Source organism: Poecilia reticulata, chromosome 15 (genome assembly GCF_904066995.2).
Source record: "Poecilia reticulata chromosome 15, P_reticulata-male-v2, whole genome shotgun sequence".
NCBI lineage: Eukaryota > Metazoa > Chordata > Actinopteri > Cyprinodontiformes > Poeciliidae > Poecilia > Poecilia reticulata.
Genome location: NC_088844.1, coordinates 24,798,796 through 24,820,332, shown reverse-complemented (window position 1 = coordinate 24,820,332; position 21,537 = coordinate 24,798,796). Strand labels below are relative to the sequence as shown.

General features: G+C 42.5%; 1 protein-coding gene across 3 annotated transcripts in view; it reads left to right on the top strand.

Moving 5' to 3' along the window:
• The first annotated feature begins 1,242 nt into the window (after nucleotides 1–1,242).
• The window catches only part of bcl11aa (BCL11 transcription factor A a), a 54,860-nt gene continuing 34,565 nt past the window's right edge, over nucleotides 1,243–21,537 (top strand). The window contains exons 1-2 of one of the 3 annotated variants that reach the window (XM_008430338.2): nucleotides 1,243–1,635; nucleotides 4,774–5,295. In XM_008430338.2, the coding sequence (XP_008428560.1) occupies nucleotides 1,581–1,635; nucleotides 4,774–5,295 (577 nt within the window). In that variant the 5' untranslated portion in view covers nucleotides 1,243–1,580. The remainder of the gene's footprint in view (nucleotides 1,636–4,773; nucleotides 5,296–21,537) is intronic. The other 2 variants (XM_017309040.2, XM_008430340.2) reach the window with 2 other exon arrangements.

Below are 21,537 nucleotides of genomic sequence, written 5' to 3'. Positions count from 1 at the left end.
CACGTGAATATATATTGCATGTATTGTCATTTTAAAGTGATCCTACACAGCTCCACATTCCTTTGGATCAAGTATATAATTGTACAGTATTTTATGTTGTATTTCACCTTACTGTACAGTATGTTATTTTTTATTCAATACATATTTCATTTTTATCATTGTGTGAAGCTAATCTGTCACTTTGCTGCTGCTGTTACACCAGAATTTCCCCACTATAGGACGTGATGAGGATATTTCTATTGTAAACATACCTAAGATAAATTTAGACAATCAATATAACAGTTATGTCTTTGGACTGTGGGAGGAAGCCGGAGAACCCAGAGAGAAACCAAGCATGAATGGGAATAACAGAAAGAGCCTTGGTTGGGATTTGCTGTGTGGCATTGTGGGAAAAGAAACAAACACCCTAAATGAATGAGGTCTGAATGTATTTGTTACTATTTTTAAACACACAAGGGCAAAGAGTTCCCACAAATTTTCAAAATGATAATTTTTTGTTGGATAAACTGCCCCAAAACCAAGCCTGGTTCTGCCTTTGGCCCCAATCGACGTTGGGCCGGTTCTGGATGTTTCCTGACATCCGGAACCTGCGGCCTGGATCAGAACATGCTGCTGTTTGGCGGTTCAACCTGCCGTTCATGTTCACTGCAGCCACACACACTTATTCCTTCCCGTTTCTTTTGCTCTTCCTAATGTTGTGTACGCGCTCTGGGGACACGCGTGGGTCCAGGTACTCTCTCTCTCTCTCTCTCTGACACACACACATTCAGGGCGCACACTGCATGCAGCAGAGTGAGTGCCCTGTTCTGCATGCACCTTCCTCTTTCTCTCTGCATATTGCTTTCATTATACATCTCTCTGCCTCACACACCCGCACACTCACACACACTCCTCCCTCCCTCGCAGTGCCTCTTGTCCGGCCCCCCTGATCTCTGTGTCCATTGGCTTGCGCTGGGTCTATTTCTCATGTCCAGCCCCCTCCTCTCCTTCACTCTCTCTCTCTCTCTCTCTAATGATCGTCCAATGGTGTTGTCTGTCCCTCCTCCCACTCCCCACTCCCACTCGGGTGCCTCGGCCCGGCCCATGTTTTTGTATGTCGGGTGTCCGTCCGCCGCCTGACGTTCAAGTTCGCCGGGAACGTCACGTCCGTGCACTTGAACTTGCACAGCTAAGAGGGGAGGGGTGGTGGGTGTGTGTGTGCGTGCATGTGTGTGTGTTGGGGGGTGTGGGGTGGGGGGGGTGGAGGGGGGGTTTTGCCATTTTTTTCAATCTCTCTCCCCTTCTCTCTCTCCATCCACCTCACTCTCTCTCTCTTTTTTCTCTGCTCTCCTTTCTCAAAAAAGCCATGACGGCGATCCCGCGATCCATCCTCGCCTCCGCGCTATCTTTCTATTATTTCTAATTTATTTTATTATTATTTTGGGGTTTTTTTTTTTACTCCGTCTCCTCCACCTCCTCTGGTAGATGTCCAAGGCGTTGGATGAAGATCTTTTCTCTCTTTTTTCCCCTCCTCCTCTCCTCTGTCACCCCGGTATCTCCCCGATGTGATCCGCGCTGAACGCAGCCGCTGAACAGCCACCATGTCTCGCCGCAAGCAAGGCAAACCGCAGCACCTGAGCAAACGGGATTTCTCGCGTAAGTAAAAGCCTCTAAAGAGAGAGTTAGAAACACTTTTGTTTCAGTTCACCCATCTGGGAGCAAAGGGGGGACAGAAAAAAGGGGGGGTGTTTTGGACACCGGACACTCTAACTGGACTTTGCGGCGCGGCGACAAAGTCCGACACCTTCCCGTGCGTAAAAAGCTGCCTTCCCGAAACATGAAAAGGAAGAGTGGGAGAATAAAAAAAAAGTTTTGATGGACCAGTTTTAAGTTGTGCAGCTTTGACGTGCTGGTAAACGCAGCCGCTTTGGATCTCGACGGTCGCTCCGGTCAGAGCAGAGCGCGTCCTCTCCGCGGAGCTCTGTGGACAGATCACCCTCTAGAATTTCGCTTCCTGCAGTGCGAGCTCGCCTGCTCTGTTTTGGAATAAAAGGAAGGTGAAACTGTAAAGTGGACGTTTTTGGATCGAGCGAAAAACTCTTTATCTGAGCCAATCAAAATGATCGATTTAGTGATGTATATTTAGCTCTTTTTTAACAGTGAATGCTGCTTAAGATGTTCGTAAAGTTTAAGCCACGTTTTGTGTGTCTGTACTAGAAATGCTATCTACAAAGAAATTAAAACATGAACAACTTGACGGAATAACTTCACTTTAAAGCTTCAGGTAAATTAACAAAAACGTAATTATCAGATGTTTGGTGTTTGAGAGAAACACAATTTAATCCAACAGCTTTTGACTTTTACGCACAAAGTCCATTTCTCAAAAAACCTCTTATTTATGTATTTAGATTTAATTTTATTTGCGCGTAAAAGCTTTATTTCTCAATAGAAAGCCGGTGCGAGTGTTTTGGAAAACTGCGAGGCTGTTGGCAAAGTGTGCGCCTCTCTTTGCGGACAACGCGCAAGAAAACAAGCGGTTATTTAGCGCATCTTTACGCGTCGCTGCTTAATTAACATTAGAGTTCGTTGACGGGCAGTCGCGTGTGTTTGGTTTGGAGATAGAGACAGAAACAGAGTGTGTGGTGTGTAGGGGTGTGCGTGTGTGTGTGTGTTTCCTTCAGAGGGGGGACAGCGCAGTGACAGTGACCCTGTCCCGTCGCTAGGAGGCAGAGCGCGATTAGAAAATCCAGCTCCAAACTTGAACCAGAGGAGTTTTACCTCCAACCCCCCCCCCCCTTTCCCTGTCTATACGGGCTGATGTCTTGCGAGCTCTTTAGAATAAAGGAAAAGCGTACAAGACGTAAGGACGGGTGGGGGGAACAAACAGAGAGGGAAAGAGGGGAGCGGGGAGCCCCCCCCCCAACAACATCTCCCCCCTCCCCAGTTCGTCTTCATCACCCCAAACCTACGTCCTCTCTCCGGAACTCCCCCCCGTTTTGTCTGTGCATCACTTTTTACATACATGTAGCCTTTGCACCCATTCTGTCCGCCACGCAAATTTTCTCCAGCACACAGACACACAGAGGTTTCCAAATGTAGCAAACGGGGCTCAAAATTCAGCCACAGGAGCAAAACAACAACAACAATAATAATAACAGTAATAATAATAATAATAATAATAATAATAAAAAACTTGGACATTTATTTTCATTCCCGTTTCCCTTCTTATAATTTTACATAATTCTACATTTCCTGTTTTTAAAAACACGTTGCATTTCCACTAAAGGTGTCTTTTATCCTCCAGAAAATGTTGGATTTACTTTGTGTCAACAGATATTTTCAGTCTTTTGAAAGGAACAATCTAACTGAAAAAGCATGTCTGTAAAGTGATGGCTGTAAATCCTGTTGTGGCATGTGAATTTAGTGAGCAGCAGACATATCCCCTCTGCTCCTTTTCTTGTTTGCTCAGCTCTAAAATTAGACACAGATGAGTGGCTTCTGCATGTTTCTGTTTTACTGAGATTTTTTTTGTTTGTTTTTTTTTTCTTTTTTAGTAATTTACCTCCTTTTCAGTTTACAAGTTGTCTCTCAATTTCACCTTCATATGTCAGGAGCTTTTTGCAGATAGAAAACATTTATTTTTAAACAAATAAGTGGATTTAATGCTACCCCTCTTCAGGGTTTTTTTTGTCTAACTTGCATAGACCTGAATATTAATCAAAGACAGGGAATATTTTGGAAGCGGTGTTCAGGAAGCTGCTGGGCCTGGAGAATCCACGTCCCAGTTTGATGTCGTTCAGGACCGTGACGTCCAGATATTTCCTTGAGGAGGGGTGCAGTCCACATTCCCACCAACCCAGCCTCTCTCCCTCCCTTGTAGACACACACTTTCCTGCAGACACTCGGCCACACGTGTGTGCACACGGCGCTCCGTCCCATCTCCCTGCCCCCCTTCCTGTTATCAGACCAAAATCTGTATCCAATCACCCAGATGGTGAAAATTAAAATCTATTTTTTGATTCTCAGTGGTCTTAAGTTCATTAAAATGTGAAATTGGCAGATGAGTAAAGAAGGTCAGCGCACATTAGGCTACTAGCTCAGAGTCAGACTCTTCACCTTGGACTGGAAGATTTTCTTTTAAAAGAGGGACGCTGAGTTTTAGTCCTCCCAGTTTGCTGCTTCCTGAGCTCTACAAGAAGATTCCTTAAAAAGCAGTCATGTCCACCTTTTCCTCACCTTAGGAGGGAGAAACTGGACTCTTCTGAGGTCCGGACGTGAGGCACAAGCAGAGGGACTAGTCGTCCCATTGTCCCTCCTTCTCCTTTTGCAGCACATGTGCTGGATGTGTTTGTGACAATCCTCCGCGCTGATTAAAGGCTCAGCCCGTGTACAAACACGGACCGGCAAGTCAAACTCATCCACATATTTAGGTTTTTCAACGCATCATTTTCTAAGCTCCCCCTGTCATTGGCTATGAAATTGTTATCTTTAAAGCCGTGTGATTGGAGCTTTGCATCCATTCGGGATATTATTTCCCACCGTTTATTGCTGTGATCTGTGATCCAGATCCATCTTGCATTGTAATCACTTTTGCTGCATTTTGTGCATTTCTATTATTACAAGGCCCTCGTTCTCAGCCCCTTATTGTGTGAACCACATGTGAAGCTCCGTCTCCATGACTCTGATCCTGTGTGTGACCGTTGGGTCCCTCTCATCACATCCCACCAGGAGTCGCATCAATAGGTTGGAAATTTAAACACAAGTATCTAATTTCTCTCCCCTCTGCCTCCGCAGCAGCCGAGCCCCTCTCCACGGCCGTCGTCTCGTCGGAGGAGCTGTCGGAGCGCTGCTCGGAGCACTCGGAGGACAGCGGCAGCCTCAACGGCCACCATCCGGTCCCCACTGCGGGCCGGTTGGCCCGGCTGGGTCCGGACTCTCACCCCTCGCCGGAGCAGGACCTCCTGACCTGCGGTCAGTGCCAGGCCACCTTCCCCCTGGCAGACATCTTGCTCTTCATCGAGCACAAGAGGAAGCGATGCCACGGGCCACCCTGCCTCGCCATAGGCAGGGGGCTGGACAAGCCCCCTTCGCCCTCCCCTGGTTTGGCCCTCACCCCTTCACCCGCTCTGAACTCTCTGCGTGGCCGGAGGCCGGTTGAAGTCGGGGTTCAGGCCACGCTAGCAGACGAAGACGATGAGAGGTTCTCGTCGCCTCGGGGGATTTGCCCAAAGCAGGAGCCCCTCCCAGGTAAACAGAGCAACATGCATCACCTCCAGCTCTACATGAACACAGGCGCGGCAGGCTGCAGAAAAACAGGTGACTGAACGTTCAGAGCATGGGCTTGTGTGTGATCATGGCTGGATGTTTAGCTGTACTTCGTCTTTTCCCTTCACTGCCCTCAGAAACAGCTCTAGTAGAAGTTTGGAGGAGCTCAGATGCAGATTTCTTATCCTTTTGAAAGGACAGAAGGTTTTTTAAGTCATCGTGTTTTTATTGTAGTACAACAAGCCGGCATGTTTTGTTGCTTCTGAATGAAAACATTTGTCCCAGTAAAACCAACTCAGGTCTGCCTGAACTTCACGGGTCGGACAGTGGACCAGTGAAGTGTGTGCTGCACCAACTGGTCAGGATGTAGTGTGTATCTGTTTGTGTGAGGCAGGGCTTTATTAACCAGCTGTGCAGCGTGTGTGTGCCTACCCAGTGTGGCCTATTCCCACTGGCCAGTTGAAAGGAGACAAGAGTGCCCTTGAATTTGTTTTCCCATTGGTCAAGGCATGTGTATGTGTGTGTGTGTTGATGCAGGATCATTTTCTGACCAGTGTGTGTGAGTTTTGGTCTTGGGAGCAGCTGAAGCGTCTCGCTGGGACTCTGTTTATGTCTCCTGCTCTTGGTGCGCCCGCCCTCCTTCCCAGGGCGCCGTATTTTACCCAAATAAATTTGGCCCACGTCAGTTTCCCTCTCGGAGTTTACCTTCACGCTGGAGAATCCTTCCACTTTCCGTTTTTGAATCAAACGAGAGCCTCGCTCACGGAAATGTTCTAACACCACTAATTATTTGTTACAGTGCTATTTCTCCCCCCCCACCCGCTTCCTTGTGCATTTTAATTAGCGGCAGTTTTTAGCCGTGTACTAAATTAGCTGTTGCACGGAGAGGGAGAGATGAAAAACACCCCTCATCACTCCGTTTGCCGAACACAGCTCAGGAATTTGAGAAAATGAGCCCCATATTCCACATTTGGAGCTGAACTCGGTTCCCATGATTGAAACGTTGCAGCTACGGGAACGGAGATTTTTTCGGAAAATCTGCGCCATCCTTGACCTTTTCTCTCCACAACGGCAGGAACGCGAGCTCGTCTTTTAGCTTATATGCTTCTCTGGTGTCTGCACGTATGTAAAACACACACACACACACACACACGCACACACACACACACACACACACACATGCTTTCTTACACACTCTCACTCTCGCAGACACTCAGCAGCTAAACTGGGTTATTAGAGCGATTTACATCATAATAAGGGCGTCTGGTTGCTTGAATAGTGCTGCGTGTGGGAACGTCTTGGTGGGAACAGCTGTACGCTCAGACAGGACAGGAAAACAGGACAGCAGCAGCATACATCTTCTCCAGGCTTGACACCACACTGAGCGGTGGACAGGCCGAGCATTATTAAAAGTTTGCCGCTTCATGAAAAGGGGGGAAACACATCTCTAAACGGTCTGTTTAAATTTACGTCTTTCCCCTTTAATTTGCCATTCTTTCTGCGGAGCTTCCCTCTCTCCGCAGCGGCCAATCTCTGCAACACATTCATCCTGATAGCTGATAATTAAAGCCAGCACCCTCCAGCCGCCCCCCTCTCCCTCCCCTATCCGACCCCAGCTTTCATCCTAATTGACCCCAAACTGGCAGGAGATGCAAAAAAAAAAATATATATATATATATATATATATATATAATAATCTGCTGAAGCTGCGATTGTGGCGATCCAAAAATATTCACAGTGACACTGAAAAGAAGAAAGATGACTTGTGTGTGTTTCTTATTTGTGAATGTTCTGCTTTATAAACTTTATAGAGCCTCTGGACAAGAGGAACAAAAGGAATCAAGATGCAACTTTTGTTTTTACTGAACGGCCTGAATATTTTCCAACATAATAACGCTGACTGGACATAATTTAGAGTTTATGCACCCCCATGTTTACATCTGGATGCATCCTGTGTACTGTGCAAGCTGAGAGCATGTGCATTTTGAAATAAAAAAAATAAACATCTGCATCTGAGCCACACAAAGCACACTTACTTTTGCTTTTTTTCTGCAACCAACAAACAGCTCTGGCCTAGATGTTTGTGTGTGTGTGTGTGTGATAAATGAAAAGGCAAATCATTGCTGCAAAAAAAGGCTGGGTACCTGACCATTAAAGTCACACACACATAAATGCTCAGCACTCTCTTGCTTGCCCATTTATTCTATTAATCCCTAACTGAGATGAAAATTCTGATTATAATCCCTGAGGCGGTCCCTCGCTCAGAAACAGCATCGCTAATGTCTCGAAAGAGAGAGGGGTCTGTGTGTGTGTGTGAACAGCTATGTCTTGTCCCATTTCTTTTTTCCCCATCAACAGTGGATATTAATGTAAAAATGTATTTGGTTTGAAGATTGAAATTTTGAAGGAATTCTTTGTGGATTATTTCAGCTGTAAATACACCTCCTATTGTTTGGTTTTTCCAAATTGATTTCCTCGTAATGAGGTGCAAGAATTTAGCTCACGTGGTTTGGATGTCGAGTCGAGATGAGGCCAGCGATCTGCGTTTCAGTGAAACATTGGCTGATAAGCTATCTGTATTAGCTCATTAGCACGGATTTTTATCGCTACAAGAGCAGGATGATGAATCCCCCCAAAATTTCTCACATTTCTGAACCCAAAATATCCGGTCCTCCATTCCGCTCAGGCCCCGCTGAAGTGCCGTCCTGGCTTGGAGCCTCACACCACGAGCGTTGTTAGTCTATGATCTACTGATTAGCAATTAGCTTATCATCAGTGGCTAATGCTGCCCATCTCAGTGCACATTAGTGCATTTTTAACACCCAATCACAGTCTGGCTCCGTTTCAGAACACTCTCCCTCCATCTCGTATCCTTCCTCTGCTTTTTCTTTTCCCTTTTTCTCGTCTGTCTCTCTCTCTCCCTCCCTCTCTCTCTCTTTGAGTCTCACCCCGATGCATTAGCAGTCAATGCAAATCCAGGACAGCCAATTGATACTGAATCAATTACAGTATGTTTGGTGGGCATGTGTGTGTGTGAGTGTGTGTTTCATGCTGTGGAACATCCCAGCGAGCCCAACAAAGAGATTTCACACGCTGGCTGCCATCACTAATCTATTGTCGCTCTCCCTTTTTGTCCGCCTTTCTTTATTTCTCCACATAAGATTTTATTTAGTGGACTCGAGTGCTGCGCTGCGTTTGAACAGCGTCGGCACAGTGAATGGCCTCTCCGAATGTAAACACGCTGCTGTGTGTGTGTGTGTGCGTGTGTGTGTGTGGGAATCATCAGCGGCAGGATAACACATGCAGTACAGGTTACTGGGACGACTGGAAAAGCTAATAATCTTCTGCAAAGGCCAGTGGTCTGCATTGTGTTATATATCTGTATATTGATCTAAACCTCACTGGGAGAAAGTATTTTCCCCCCTTCAGATTTCTTCTGGTTTTTTTTGTTTTTTTTGCAGTTTTTTTTTAAATCAGACAAAGTAACCTGATGAATGCAAAAGATGATTTCATTTATTGAGGTTAAAAAAAATCTATCCAAGCCAACATTGCCTCTCCCGCTGACATCAACAATCATCAAACTGTGGAGGAATTTTGGCCCAGTCTTTGTTGCAGAATTGTTTTAGTTCAGCCACATTTGAGGATTTTGAAGCTTGACTGACGTGTCTAACATGTCTACATCTTAATCGTATTTATTTTCAGACCTCGATTAGGGTCTTCCTGAACTCTCTCATTGTTATCTTCGTTTTCTTGTTTGTTTTTGAACAATTCAAACGTGCTTTGGATCGTTGTCCTGCTACATTATCCAAGTTGCTTCAGCTTAAGGTCGCAAACTTTGGGTCAGATATTTTCTCGCTGTCCAGATCCAGAGTCACTAAGTTACTCTAACCCTAAACTTTGACATGAACACCACCATGGCTGACTGTAATTTCAACATTTGTGTTTTAAAATTATATATATATTTTTGTTTCATTCCAGTTGGTTTTGAAAAGAAAAAATAATCTCTCTTCAAAATGTGTTTGGTTATTTGAAACATTTAAGTGTGATTAAAAAAAAAAGAAGTAATTTCTAAATCATATGGGGTACAAATTTATATGTTGATGCAACCGGCTGTCCACTGTCGCCTCATACTTTCTCAGGAGGATGGATAGATGAAAAGTGAACGACTCAGTTAAATCGGGAGGGCGTATGTAGATTTACCAGTTTTTGTCAAATGGCATCTGTGTGTGAATCTGTGTTACAGTTAAATCTGACCTGGGATGTTAGGAAGAGAATCTGAATCTGTTTTTATGAGTGGATTGAATTGTTTTGATTTGACTATATTTGATATGATTTGAATCAGTTGTGTTGTAAAGCGAGTTGAGATGATTTTTGCTGTAAATTGGCATTTTATAAATAAACTAAGCTGGAATAAATTATTTAGTGCTCAACAAAAAGAAGAAAAACTGAATATGGGCAGCATGGGGCGATGGTGCTAAAAAACAAAATTTTGCTGCTTATGGTATTAAGAGCAGCAATAAAACAAAGACGAGTCAGTTGACTCGAGCTTTATCCTGCTTGGTAATTCCACAGCACACACACCCACACTGTTATATAAGACAGCATTAAAGTGTTAACTACTATAAACCTCGTCCTGCATCCTCGTCTGGCAGGTTTTCTGCTTGAATATTTGTAAAGCCGAGGTATCCTGGCTTTCCGCAACTGCCGAGAAGATTTCGTTAAGCTCCTGGTTTTGAACCCTGTCCGCTTAGCGAGCACCTCCGTCCTCCTCTGTCTGCAGCTCTGCTTTCTCTCCCAGACTTGTGAAGCTTGAGGCCCGGGCTGAGGTAACCCTGATGACATCCCGACAACATCACCAGTGTTACTTGTGACTCCTCCGGAGGCGCAGAGGGGGATCATGCAAGCGGTTTCTTAGGCTTTGCAGTTTGGAAAAAAAAGAAAAAAAAAATAGTGGTCAAAACAAGGGATTGAGATTAAAGCTAAGGCTGAATGTGATCCTGACTGTGACCTTTGACTTCTTTGTGGAGTAGCTGAGAGATTCCCTGCGGTGATCATTAGATTCCTGCACATATGTACAGCAGGTTGCTTTGATCCTTGTTTTTTTTTTGGTGTGTCTTTTTGTGCTTATGGCGTTGATTGGTATTTCTTTTCCTCCAACAAATCATGCTCCTGCAGAGAAAGTGATGCAAGGCAAATAACGTGGCAAAAGAAGATAAATTGATGATCAACAGTCATTAATAATGTATCAGTATTAAATAGCAGCCGGTTGTGCTCTTGAAAATCAGATTTGCCAGTGCAGATGCTGACGGCAATGTGCTCCTGGTGTGGTGAACTAAACCAGGGCCGACTGCTGGTACTGAGGTACATCAAGTGTTTAGAAAATGTAGTTTAAAAAAAAACTCCAATGACATGCGAGAGAAGAAGACTGAGTGAAATGTTCTCTGGCTGAGAATTGAAGTTGTAACATTACTCCATGTTTCTGTGCATTGCTAGTCAGATGAAAGTGTGGTGAGATTTTCCATTTTTACTTGAAAATTTACAAAACGTCATGTGAAAAGTACCGAAGCGTAATGTAAGACAGTCATAAAGCCGCTTTGTGAAACTGCTCAAATGTTCCGCGTTTCTGTTTATGCGGTTTAAAAACCTTTAAATGAGATGCCAGAGAAATCATCAGTTTTTTTTGGCTGTATGGAGCACAGAGCAATGCTGCTGCACACTGGTGGGCAGGAGGCTGAAAGCCGCCTCTGAAACTGTTCCGTGTTACTTACAAAAACACAAATTTAGATGTTGAGGAATATTTTTGGTCACGAAAAAGAGTCATGTTGGAGAAGCTAAATAGTCACTATCAATCAGTCTTGTTATGGTACGAGTGGGACGTCTGTTCAGCAGCCGACTTCCGTAGCTAACCGGCTAAAATCTTTGTTAATGTGTTACTCTATGAAAAGCAGAATGACAAATAGGATAATCGTCTTATGAACGTATTTTTCTACTAATAATCTACGAATAAATTCAATCGATCCTAAAATTGTAAATGTATCGATCTTTTAGAAGCTGGAGATTATGTTGTTAGATTAGATTATATTTTAATGCCATAAAATCTTATCATATCAGATTAATATTCAGTGAGATCTCCTACCAACCCATGCCATGCTGGAAATGATGCCTTTTTTCTGGGTTTGGAATAAATAGAAGCAGAGCAGGAAATGGACAGCACCACCACGATGATGAAGAAACGACTTCAAAAAATAAAAAATCCCAAGGAAAAGACGTCAGACTGCCCACACGTTCTGACTGACGGCTGTTCTCTGAGAAGCGCGGCGCTGACGCACCAAAACAGCAACAACGGTCAGCGATGATGACAGATGTGTTAAAAAAGAAAACAAAACAATAAAAAAAGAAAAAGGAAAAATCTCCACGCTTTTTTTGGCTGGCTGGCAAACTTTCCCCAAACAGTGACAGGGCGGGATGAGACGTTGGAAGAAGGGGGATTATTTCCCCGCGGTGGTGGCGGCGTGTCGGTGACGTCAGGTCGACCCGCTCTCTGTGATGGAGGATTGTTTATTGATCCGGCTCTTTGTGTTTATGCAAGTGCCTCGACATCCACGCTACATTTACTTCTTGGTGGTGAGAGGGAAAGCTGCTGTTTTTGGCCGCTCACTTTGTGTGAGTGTGTGAGTGTCTGTTGCGAGGCATGCACACACACACAGGGGCTGCACATGTAGCTCAGCTCTCTTATTATGTTGAAGGCTTGTACATAAAACTGTTTATACACTACAAAGCTTATTTATATAGGCCACTGGATTACAGACTGGCTTTATATACCACACACACAGAGACATACACACGCATACACACACACACACACACACACTACTTATGTGTCCATTCGTCAGTGTTACCTGTCATTACTTACATCAGTTGTGTGTTTTCAGTGTGAGTTTATGCAGGATAGTCCCTGTTAAAGGCGGCCAGAGCTGAGCTGGCAGTGTGTGTGCGTGTGTGTGTGTCTCCACTCTGATTCCTTGCTTCCAGTTTGGCTGAACTGCTACTTCGACGTATGACCGCACTATATGTAGCTGCTTATGTAAGCAGAACACAGACTGTGGACACACCACTCTGTGTGAGTCAGTCTAATTGTTGAGTTTTGCATCCTGAGATTCAGTCGGCTTCCTCCTGTCACGGCGACCGTCTCCTCCTTCGTTTCGCATCCTTCTTCTCGGCATGTTGTAAACAGATGGACTTTTAGCTTCAAACATATCACTGCAGTTGCATCTGAAGCTTTTTACCTGAACACAAACAGAAAGAAAAACAGCCCTGGGTTATAAAATCTTGTCCAGACAATACAAACTGATCATCCAACTCTGCCGCTAGTTTCGCAGTTTTCCTCATTTCAGAACCAGATGAGAAATTACGAGCAACATATTGACATTGATATGAATTGACAAATTAAATTACACATTGGCTTACTCTAAAATGTTCTGCGGCAAAACCGTCCTTCTACCACAAACCTAATTTTCTAATGTGTTTTGTTTTTTTTACTTTGTTGCAATTTGATAAACTTCAAATATATAGACAGTTGCAATAAGATCCCATTGATATAGATGAACAAACAAAAATAATTACATGCCTATATTTTCCTTTATTGGGGCTTTTCTCTAGTCCACACATGGTCAACAACTATACACATAAGCTCATATATATGAACACACCCTTCACTAGTATTTAGTTGAATGTCCTTAAATAAGTTTCTTTCTCATCCACTCTATTTGAAGCCATCAGCAATGAATGGATGGACATTCGATCACTGCTCTAAATAATTGGAGCTTTTCTAAACTGACTGGAAGCGACTTTTACTGAAGTTCACACATTTTTAACATGGTTGAGCTCTGAGCCATTGAAGAAATGTAATTTTTGCCTGCATGAAGATGCAGAATATTGATGTAATTCTCCGATTTTTATTATTACATCCACTTCCAGTAGCAGAACAAATGAAAACGCTGCCGCCGTAATGCTTGACAATTAAAGTTGCATTGTTAGGTTTAATAACCTCACATCAACTCATTCTTCTTGTCATCAAACTGCTCAGTAATGCCTCATCTGACCATAAAACCTTTTCTTTAAAAGGCATTTAACATGTCCATGAGCACAAATAGACGTTTTCAAAGTAGACGCTTCTTTGCCGGTCGGCAGTCTCACATTTTATGGCTACCAACATCAGTTTCTGGACTGATTATAAGCTCAGACTCCAAATCATCGTCACCAGCAGAAGACCTGACTTTTTCCCGATAATTTGCGGTGGCTCATTTGAATTTTAAGCGCTACTTTAATCTTCAAAGCTCAGATAGCTTTATGAATATGCATGCAATGGGCAGACTTTAGTTCATTACCTTGTTGTAAATTCTAATGACCATTAGGTCCTCACAGTAATTGCCAATTGTTTTGCATTTTTGATTGGGCTATTACCATGCGCATTGGAGGCACACATCAGCCACGCTTGTCAGAGCCGGCATGTCAGGAGGTGTTTGTGTGTTTTAATGCCTCTTTGTGCATATGTGTGTGTGTGTGTGTTTTTATTCATTCACGCCTTAGGTTAGAGATATGTATGTGTTTTCCTAGACTAATATAAATGAAAGTAGCATTTTTTTAATTGAAACAGTGACTGAGGAGTGAGCCAGAGATTGGATGCGTTTAATTTGCATGATGTCTTCTCTGTTTCCCCATTACACTTCTTGTTTTTCACAAACACACTGACAAAGATCACCCAGCGTGAACCATCTGGCTCTCCCCTGTACATTTAGGTCCTGACATGTTGGAAAAGATTTCTCGATGCCCACATCTTTTTCAGTCTTTCTGCTTCTCCTTGAACAAACTCGTGTCAGATACATGTCTTTTTTTTTTCTTTCCTCCGTCCTTACTCATCTCTATCTTCAGCTGCCATTTTGGAGCTAGTGATTCGTCTTCCTAATTGACTTTCTCTTCAACCGTTGGCAAAAACTCTTTAAAAAGGAAGGAGACAAAGAAAATGCATCCTATTGTTCTGTCGTTAGCAGGAAAAATGCTTCTGTTTCTGCAAGCTGCGTGTGCAGAAACACGCTCTATTCCGCCTTTGTACTCAGATACCTATGTTTCTTTTTTGTGAGAGCAAGACAAAAAGAAGAGTCAATAAAGTAAATCAATTTTCTTTCACTAATAAAGCCTGACAATTAAGAAAGTAGAAACAACAAACATGAAGCACAACACAGGCATTAATCTCTTTGTTTTCCTCTTTATTGTTTTTTCTCTCTCATCTTTAAACCTCCCTTCCTAACCTCTAACTCTCACACAGACACTCCTGCTTTTCCCTCCTATTCTCCTGGTTTGTGTACAAGCGCTGTGAGCGAGATATGGGAACCTACGTACCGATGAAAAGGAATTCTTAATTGCTCAGGAATGAGCGCTGTTGCAAACGGTGTTGTAATGGATGAGTGAAAGTGTGTGTGTGGGTGCGTGTGTGTGTGTGTGTGTTTCGAGGTGCTGTCTCCGGTGGGACTCACAAGACCTGTTTCCTGAGGTCTCTTTTAGCCCCCTTACAAATACATCCATACACACACAGACACACACACACACGCACGCACGCACGCATGCACATGCACACGCACACACACCTCTGGCTGCTGTTACTCACTTCAAAGTTGTTAATATTCAGTTGGGAAACTGTATCCAGAACACAACTAAATTATTAAGCGTATGAACTTTTTAGGCAGTAAGATGAACTGATGCGCCACATCTATGAGATCCTCCTTGTCTTTGCACATGTGTGTGTGTGTGTGTGAGTGTGCACATGCCCTCTCCTTCTGCCTAGTGCCTGGTCTTTGGCCAAGGGCATGCATAATTGATCCCGTGCCCGCGATCATTTTCTTGATGTAATTGCCCGCGTAAGATATGATGAAATCTAATGGATAATTCATCTTCAACACCCCCCTCCTCTCTTATCCTACCCCCACCCCTAAAATGGATAAAGAGCTGCTAAAACGTACCTTTTAAGCTTTTCTGTCTGAGTCTGTGGGTGTGTTAACTGGCACAGAAATACTGAAGCATCTACAAACACAACTATAAACATTCTTTTTTTCTTTATGAAAAACTGTGACCGTATGCAGATGTTGAATTGGTTGTGGCTCATTCAAACTAAAACTGCACTGAAAATGCTTATTCAGATTCTCTGTAAGTTTGTAAAAAAAAACAAAGCAGCAAGTCAACCCAACCTGATTCGCTAAGCAAGCTAGTCAAGTTTCCATGTTAATACACTTGCGTGAGGGCAAATCAGCATTCAAGCAGGGCATATAGCGATAACAGAGTATCTGTGCAGCAAAATAGGCAAAAATACACAGAAATCACCTCTTTGCAGTGTGTAATTAACACAATATTGCAAACAGAGTTTCGCTGCATGCCACAGAAATGATACAGAAATTTTGGGTTAAAATTTTGAAAAGTGATAGGTTGGCCTGTCATGATTACAAAATTTGCTGGATGATTAATTATTGCAATAAATGATAATGTTGTTGTTTTGAGACCATCTTCAAGAAATATATTGATAATGGAATAATAGTGCAAGTTTGCTCTCTCAAAGATCAATAAGCTTTAATTTTGTAAAGAACACTGAACACTGAAACTGGAAAATATTTTAAATATTATCTACATACCTTCTTTCACTTCACTGAAGTACAGGGAACTCCAGACATCTTTTACAAATAAACCCATACAAAAAAATCCTCAGCACGTTCTGAGTCTCCTCCCAATGAGATCTGCCCAGATGCAACCCAGGAGATTCCCTAATCAGATGCCTAAACCAGCCCAACTGACTCCCTTCAGTAAGGAGGAGCAGCAGCTCTACTTTGGGCCTAACCCTTGAGGAAAAGTCTCTTTTATCATCTCCAATTCTGAGTCCAGCCAGCATAAACAGAAAGTCATGCACCGAAGGAGCCAAAAGAACCACGTCATCAAAAAAGCAAATGTGTGACTGATGTTTGCTCTCTACTCCACAATTGCATGTTAAGATCCTTAAAATTAGCACCTCAAACAGGTCCAGTGACATGTAGCATTAAACAAATAAAATATTATAATGAAAGCAGACATGTTTTCATGAAAGATTACAAGATCCTAGGCTTAGGTCAAATGAAAATCATCTGTATTGTTTATTTTCATTTGAAAATTCCTGTCACACAATCATTCAACCACAGCTGCAGTATAATTAAAAACTGAATCAACCATCACATAAAGAGCACATCCTGTCCCTACCAAACAACAACAACCAAAATTAATTGCTGGGGCATCAAAACATGGGCTTTAGTGTTAAATTGAGAGTAAAGCATGAAGTATTCCACGGGAAAGCCTGGATGAAATCCCACATGCCCCTTTTTTTCCCTTCTCCCATTTTTCCTGCAGTTTTCGATTGAACTCCAGATGTGTTTCAACACGCTCTGAACTGTAGTCACTGCTTTTCTTTCTCTCCCGAATACACTCTCACAGAAGGATTGTAGACTTAACATGCTTTTAAGCTTTTGTTTGGTTTTTTATCTTCTTGTTGTCTCAAGCTGGCTTCAGACTGTTTGTTTGTAGGTGCTCTCCAAAGGTCGATGTACATGTGCAGCAGACCTCTACCGTCCTGCTGATGGACTGACGGGACAAAAGGACGCACACGCAATGTTTATCTTTGCAGCACGAGGGAAATTCAGGCCCCAATCTGTACCGCCCCAAGAGGTGTTGAGAGAAATGAGGGAGGAGCTGAGGTGGGGGGGGAATAAAAAAAAGATAGATATGGAGAGATGAGGAGGAGAGGGCATGGGGGTAGAGTGGGGGACAAAGGGGAAAAAGAGAGGGAGAGAAAGAGAGACAGAGGGGGTAGAGGGAGGAATGGCTGGGTCCCGGCACTCTCTGTCCATTAACAGATGAACTTGGCCGGCGTCCAACTGTTTGATGAGACGGGTGTCGCAGGGCTGCGTGTATAATGGGTGGGTGTTGGGGTTACACACACAGTCACGCATGCACAATTGCGTACACCCGCTCCAGCTCTGCATTTCAAGTTGCTGCTGCTGTCCAAAAACAAGCTCTCACTCCCATTTTGTTCACCTGCACACACCTTCCCCCCAAACACACACACACGCACGCACGCACGCACGCATGCACGCATGCACGCACGCACGCACGCACGCACGCACGCACGCACACACATTGAGTTCAATAGAACAGGCTCTGACTGGTTTGCTGGCATAAAAATCCAGATTTCTTTTTTTTTAAAAAAGGCATAGTAAGGTGGGAGGGTAACTATAAGGTTCAAAAAGACACATAAAGATGGACAAAAACACTGCTGATTTCCACCAAAGCTCCTGACCTGCTGAGTCCTTCTCAACACACAGGGTGAGAAAAACAGAGAAAAGTGCACCGAGAGGAAGAGACAGCTGAGGAAGGTGAAAGCAAGGCAGAAAGAATACTTGAGAAAATAAAATAAACATATTTTCGACCTTTCTTTTCAGTTTTTTGCTCCTGTAACCAACTGTGAATTAACAGTGCAGGAGTTTGCTGATATTGCCAGCAACAAGTTGGGTTAGAACCTGTACCATGAGGGAAGGTCATTCACAGCCCAGCTGCTATCCAGCAGGTTATGTGGGTTTGATTCCTTGCCAAAGGGCATATCCGTGTCAGCTGGCTCTTTGGCGGAAAGTTGTTGGAAAAGTAGTTAGCACAGGTTTTGTTTCTAACTGACACAGCATCGGTTTACGTCTGACTGATGTCAGGTCGAAGAAAGTACCGTATATTCCACACTATAAGGCGCACCTTTATAAGGCGCACCTTCAATTTATTGAAGGTGCGCCTTCAATTGTGAAAAAAGTTTTAAAACTTTTTTTTATATATATAAGGCACACCACATTATAAGGCGCATAGAATAGACGCTGTAGTTTGTGTTGCCAATTTGTTCCGTACTCTATTACACATCTACATTTGTAAAGAAGTGGTCCCCGAGTACTTTATATAGTAGGCTGCCCCAGTCATTGTTTCACTCACGGTGTTGCGATATTGTGCCCAACTGCTTTCTGGGTAACAGAGACCAAATGCTTGAAATGAAGTTGGCGGCTGCTTACCGTAGTTGCTAGACCTGTTGTGGCTCAATATTGGTCCATATATAAGGCGCACCGGATTATAAGGCGCACTGTCGGCTTTTGAGGAAATTGAAAGTTTTTAGGTGCGCCTTATAGTGCGGAAAATACGGTATGTATAAGTACTGAGAATTTTGTGTTTTTCTGCTCAATCACATCCAACATCTAGTTGCCTTGCTCCAAAATAGGTGGGTAGCATTCAGTGATAGTTCTTCTTTATTGTTTTGTTTTTCAAAATGTTGCTTACGTTGATTGAGATGGCAAAGTTTGTTGACACAGCTAATTTTCTCTCACTTCCTTTTGTTGAACGGTCAGTTTTATCTTTTGAATTGTTTTGATGTTGTAAAAGTCATTTGCCAGCTTATTTATTTCTCCTCTTTCAATTTTCAATACCAAAAGAAAACCTGTTAGGGCAACAAAAGTATTTAGACTGGAGTGGATACTCAAAATCCTGTATAATAAGATAGACAGTGTTGAATTTGTGGCAAGACTTGAATGTTGGTGTTCACATACACTCTACTCTCTGTGACTGAGCTTGAGCTATTTAGTAAATGTAGCTTGAGAGCTATGGACGTTCATGCTGTACAGGTGTGCTGTATAGTATTTTCTCCTCCTTGAAACCTTCACATGTGTCAGGTCAGTGTTGACAGTGAGAGGCTCATTAATGAAAAATTACTGCATATAAACATAATCTCCAGCTCCATCTCCTGTCAGCATGCTGATGTTTGAACCGGATCAGGCTCTGTAATAATTACTACATTAATACTCAGTGCACTTATTGATGGATCGCATGCGTCTTCACACTCTGCCTTCATTTTGAGACAGGTGTAGAGTTTCATTTAAAACTAAGGCTTTAAAATATGCTTTTACCACAGGATGTGTTGGGATGTTCAAACACACTTTTTCTTGTTTTCATGCATTATTGGGACCCATTAACACAACATGTTTTGTGGGGACTGTTCTTTCTAAACACACAATGTATCTTTATTCTCTTTTAAGTTCCTTCCTGACTTAATACACACAAATGATTATTTTATTTTTTTTAGTATATTTGCAACCTCTTTCTTTTGCATTAAATGCTTACTTACAGTAAAGTGCTGTGTAAAAATGCCCCAGTAAGATTGTAACTATGTTGCAATCTTATATGGACGACTTAATATTATTTGAGAGAATGAATTAACCAAGCATTGAAAAACAATTTGAATGCATTAAAATGTATATTTTGTCATATTTTTGTAGAGGTGTAACGATTTTGCACAGATGTTCCAAGGTCATTCCCTATGAGTCATTGACATGATTGTGAGAGCAGTCGATGATAGGTCAGGTGGGCACACTGACCTTATGTTTGGTCTGTTGGGCTTCACAGCACATGTAGCCTGCACTGTGACCTGGATCCCATAAACTAAACAGACTGAAACAAGTGCAGTAAACACAACACAGTCTGTCTGTGCAAGAAAAAGTTTTGGAGTTACTCCAAAGAACCAATTTTTCAGTCATTTTCAGCTGAGTTATGTTTTTAGACATCATTCAGAACTAAAACTGACTCTTTGGGAGCCAGGTTTTAAAATGTTTTGATATTTTTTAGCTGTACTGTACTAATTCATGTCCTTCCATAAGGCGTGAAAATACTATATCCACATCTTTAATTTCTAAAATACATCTAAATGGATGTACGGTAGGTTAAATATTTTAACTTAAAATTCTAACTTAAAATATCCTATGGTCATTACTTTTATATGTTTATTACATTCCACATCTAGCTCATAGCTTTAGTAAATTACTAAACATCCATATTTTGACAATGTATTTCAATTCAATTTCAATTCAAAATACTTTACTGATCCCAAAGGAAAGCATTAGATTGATCCAAGGGTGTTGAAAGACTTAAGATCACACTGGACAAGATCTGAATATAAAGTTCTAACCAAAATGTACTATCAGCTCTAACCAGCTTTGTTGCATGATTCTGTAACCTCCATGTTGGGAATGGTGTGTTCAGGGTGATGTGGAGTGAAAGTTTTATATGTGTATATATTTTTTTAAATGCAAAGATTTACTCTTGTAGTCTGGGTTTATTGTCAAAGTGCTTCAAAGACATAAAAACTACACTCCGCAGTAAAATAGAATGAATCTTCCCCAGATTCCTGCAGAAGCAGGAGCACAGGTAATTCCAGTTACTACCTTTTGGTCAGAGTTTAAGTTTTCAGATTGGAAGGTCTTTGAACAAATTTTTTTCTTGATATCTGCCATTCAAAACATTTTTAAATAAATTTTTTAAAACTTACAGCTTAGTTCATCTGCAAATTTATGTCATAATAAAACCCAGTACTTTAAATCCTGCCTAACAACTCTGCCTGAAAGCTTTAAATCCAGTTCTTCCAACAGATTTTATATTCCAGAGATTTCTCATATGGGGATTTGCATCATGGTGCTGGCATCGAGGCTAGGATCATTGACCACTGCTTCAAATCCTATATGGGTAGATCATAATTAAACATACACATGGAGGCGCTCCCTAAAGGCTTGTAAGTGGTGCTACTTAGCGGTCCAACCTCTGCTACGTCTCCTCATCCCCCTTCTGTCCTGCAGGTTGTTTGTGGCAGCATTTGCTGCATTAAAAATGAGAGCTGCCTGGCTTGGAGCTACTATATCGGCTACTTTCTTTTCTCCCTGCTCTGTAATCTTATGTAAACACAGAAATCAGCTCTCAGCTCACTCTGGCAGATGCAGGCCAGCAGTGATGTCCCACTGTGATATATCCTTTTAAAACCTGGATTAAAAGTTTTGCAGCAGGAGGCATTTGAGGGAAAAGAGTTTCTGCAAGAGTTCCGGCAGCAGCTGATATCTCTTCGATGTGTTGATGCAAAAAAATTAAAACCAAACGTTAGTCAAAAGGATATTTTATGTGAATATAAAAAGAAGTCTAGACAAAAGACTAAAACTGTTTAGAGGAAGCAAATTCTTGCACTCAACATGAGACAGCTAAATAGGTTTTCTGTTAGGGAAAGGTGACAGTGTTATACATATAAGTGTCTAGTCTTCCAGAAAAAAAAATCAACAAGGGGGGAAAAAAGATATGGCAGAAGAAGAATATCTCTACAGAAAGACGAAGATTAAGTGGAATGAACAGAAAAAGATATAAGAAACATGTTGTGACGTGACC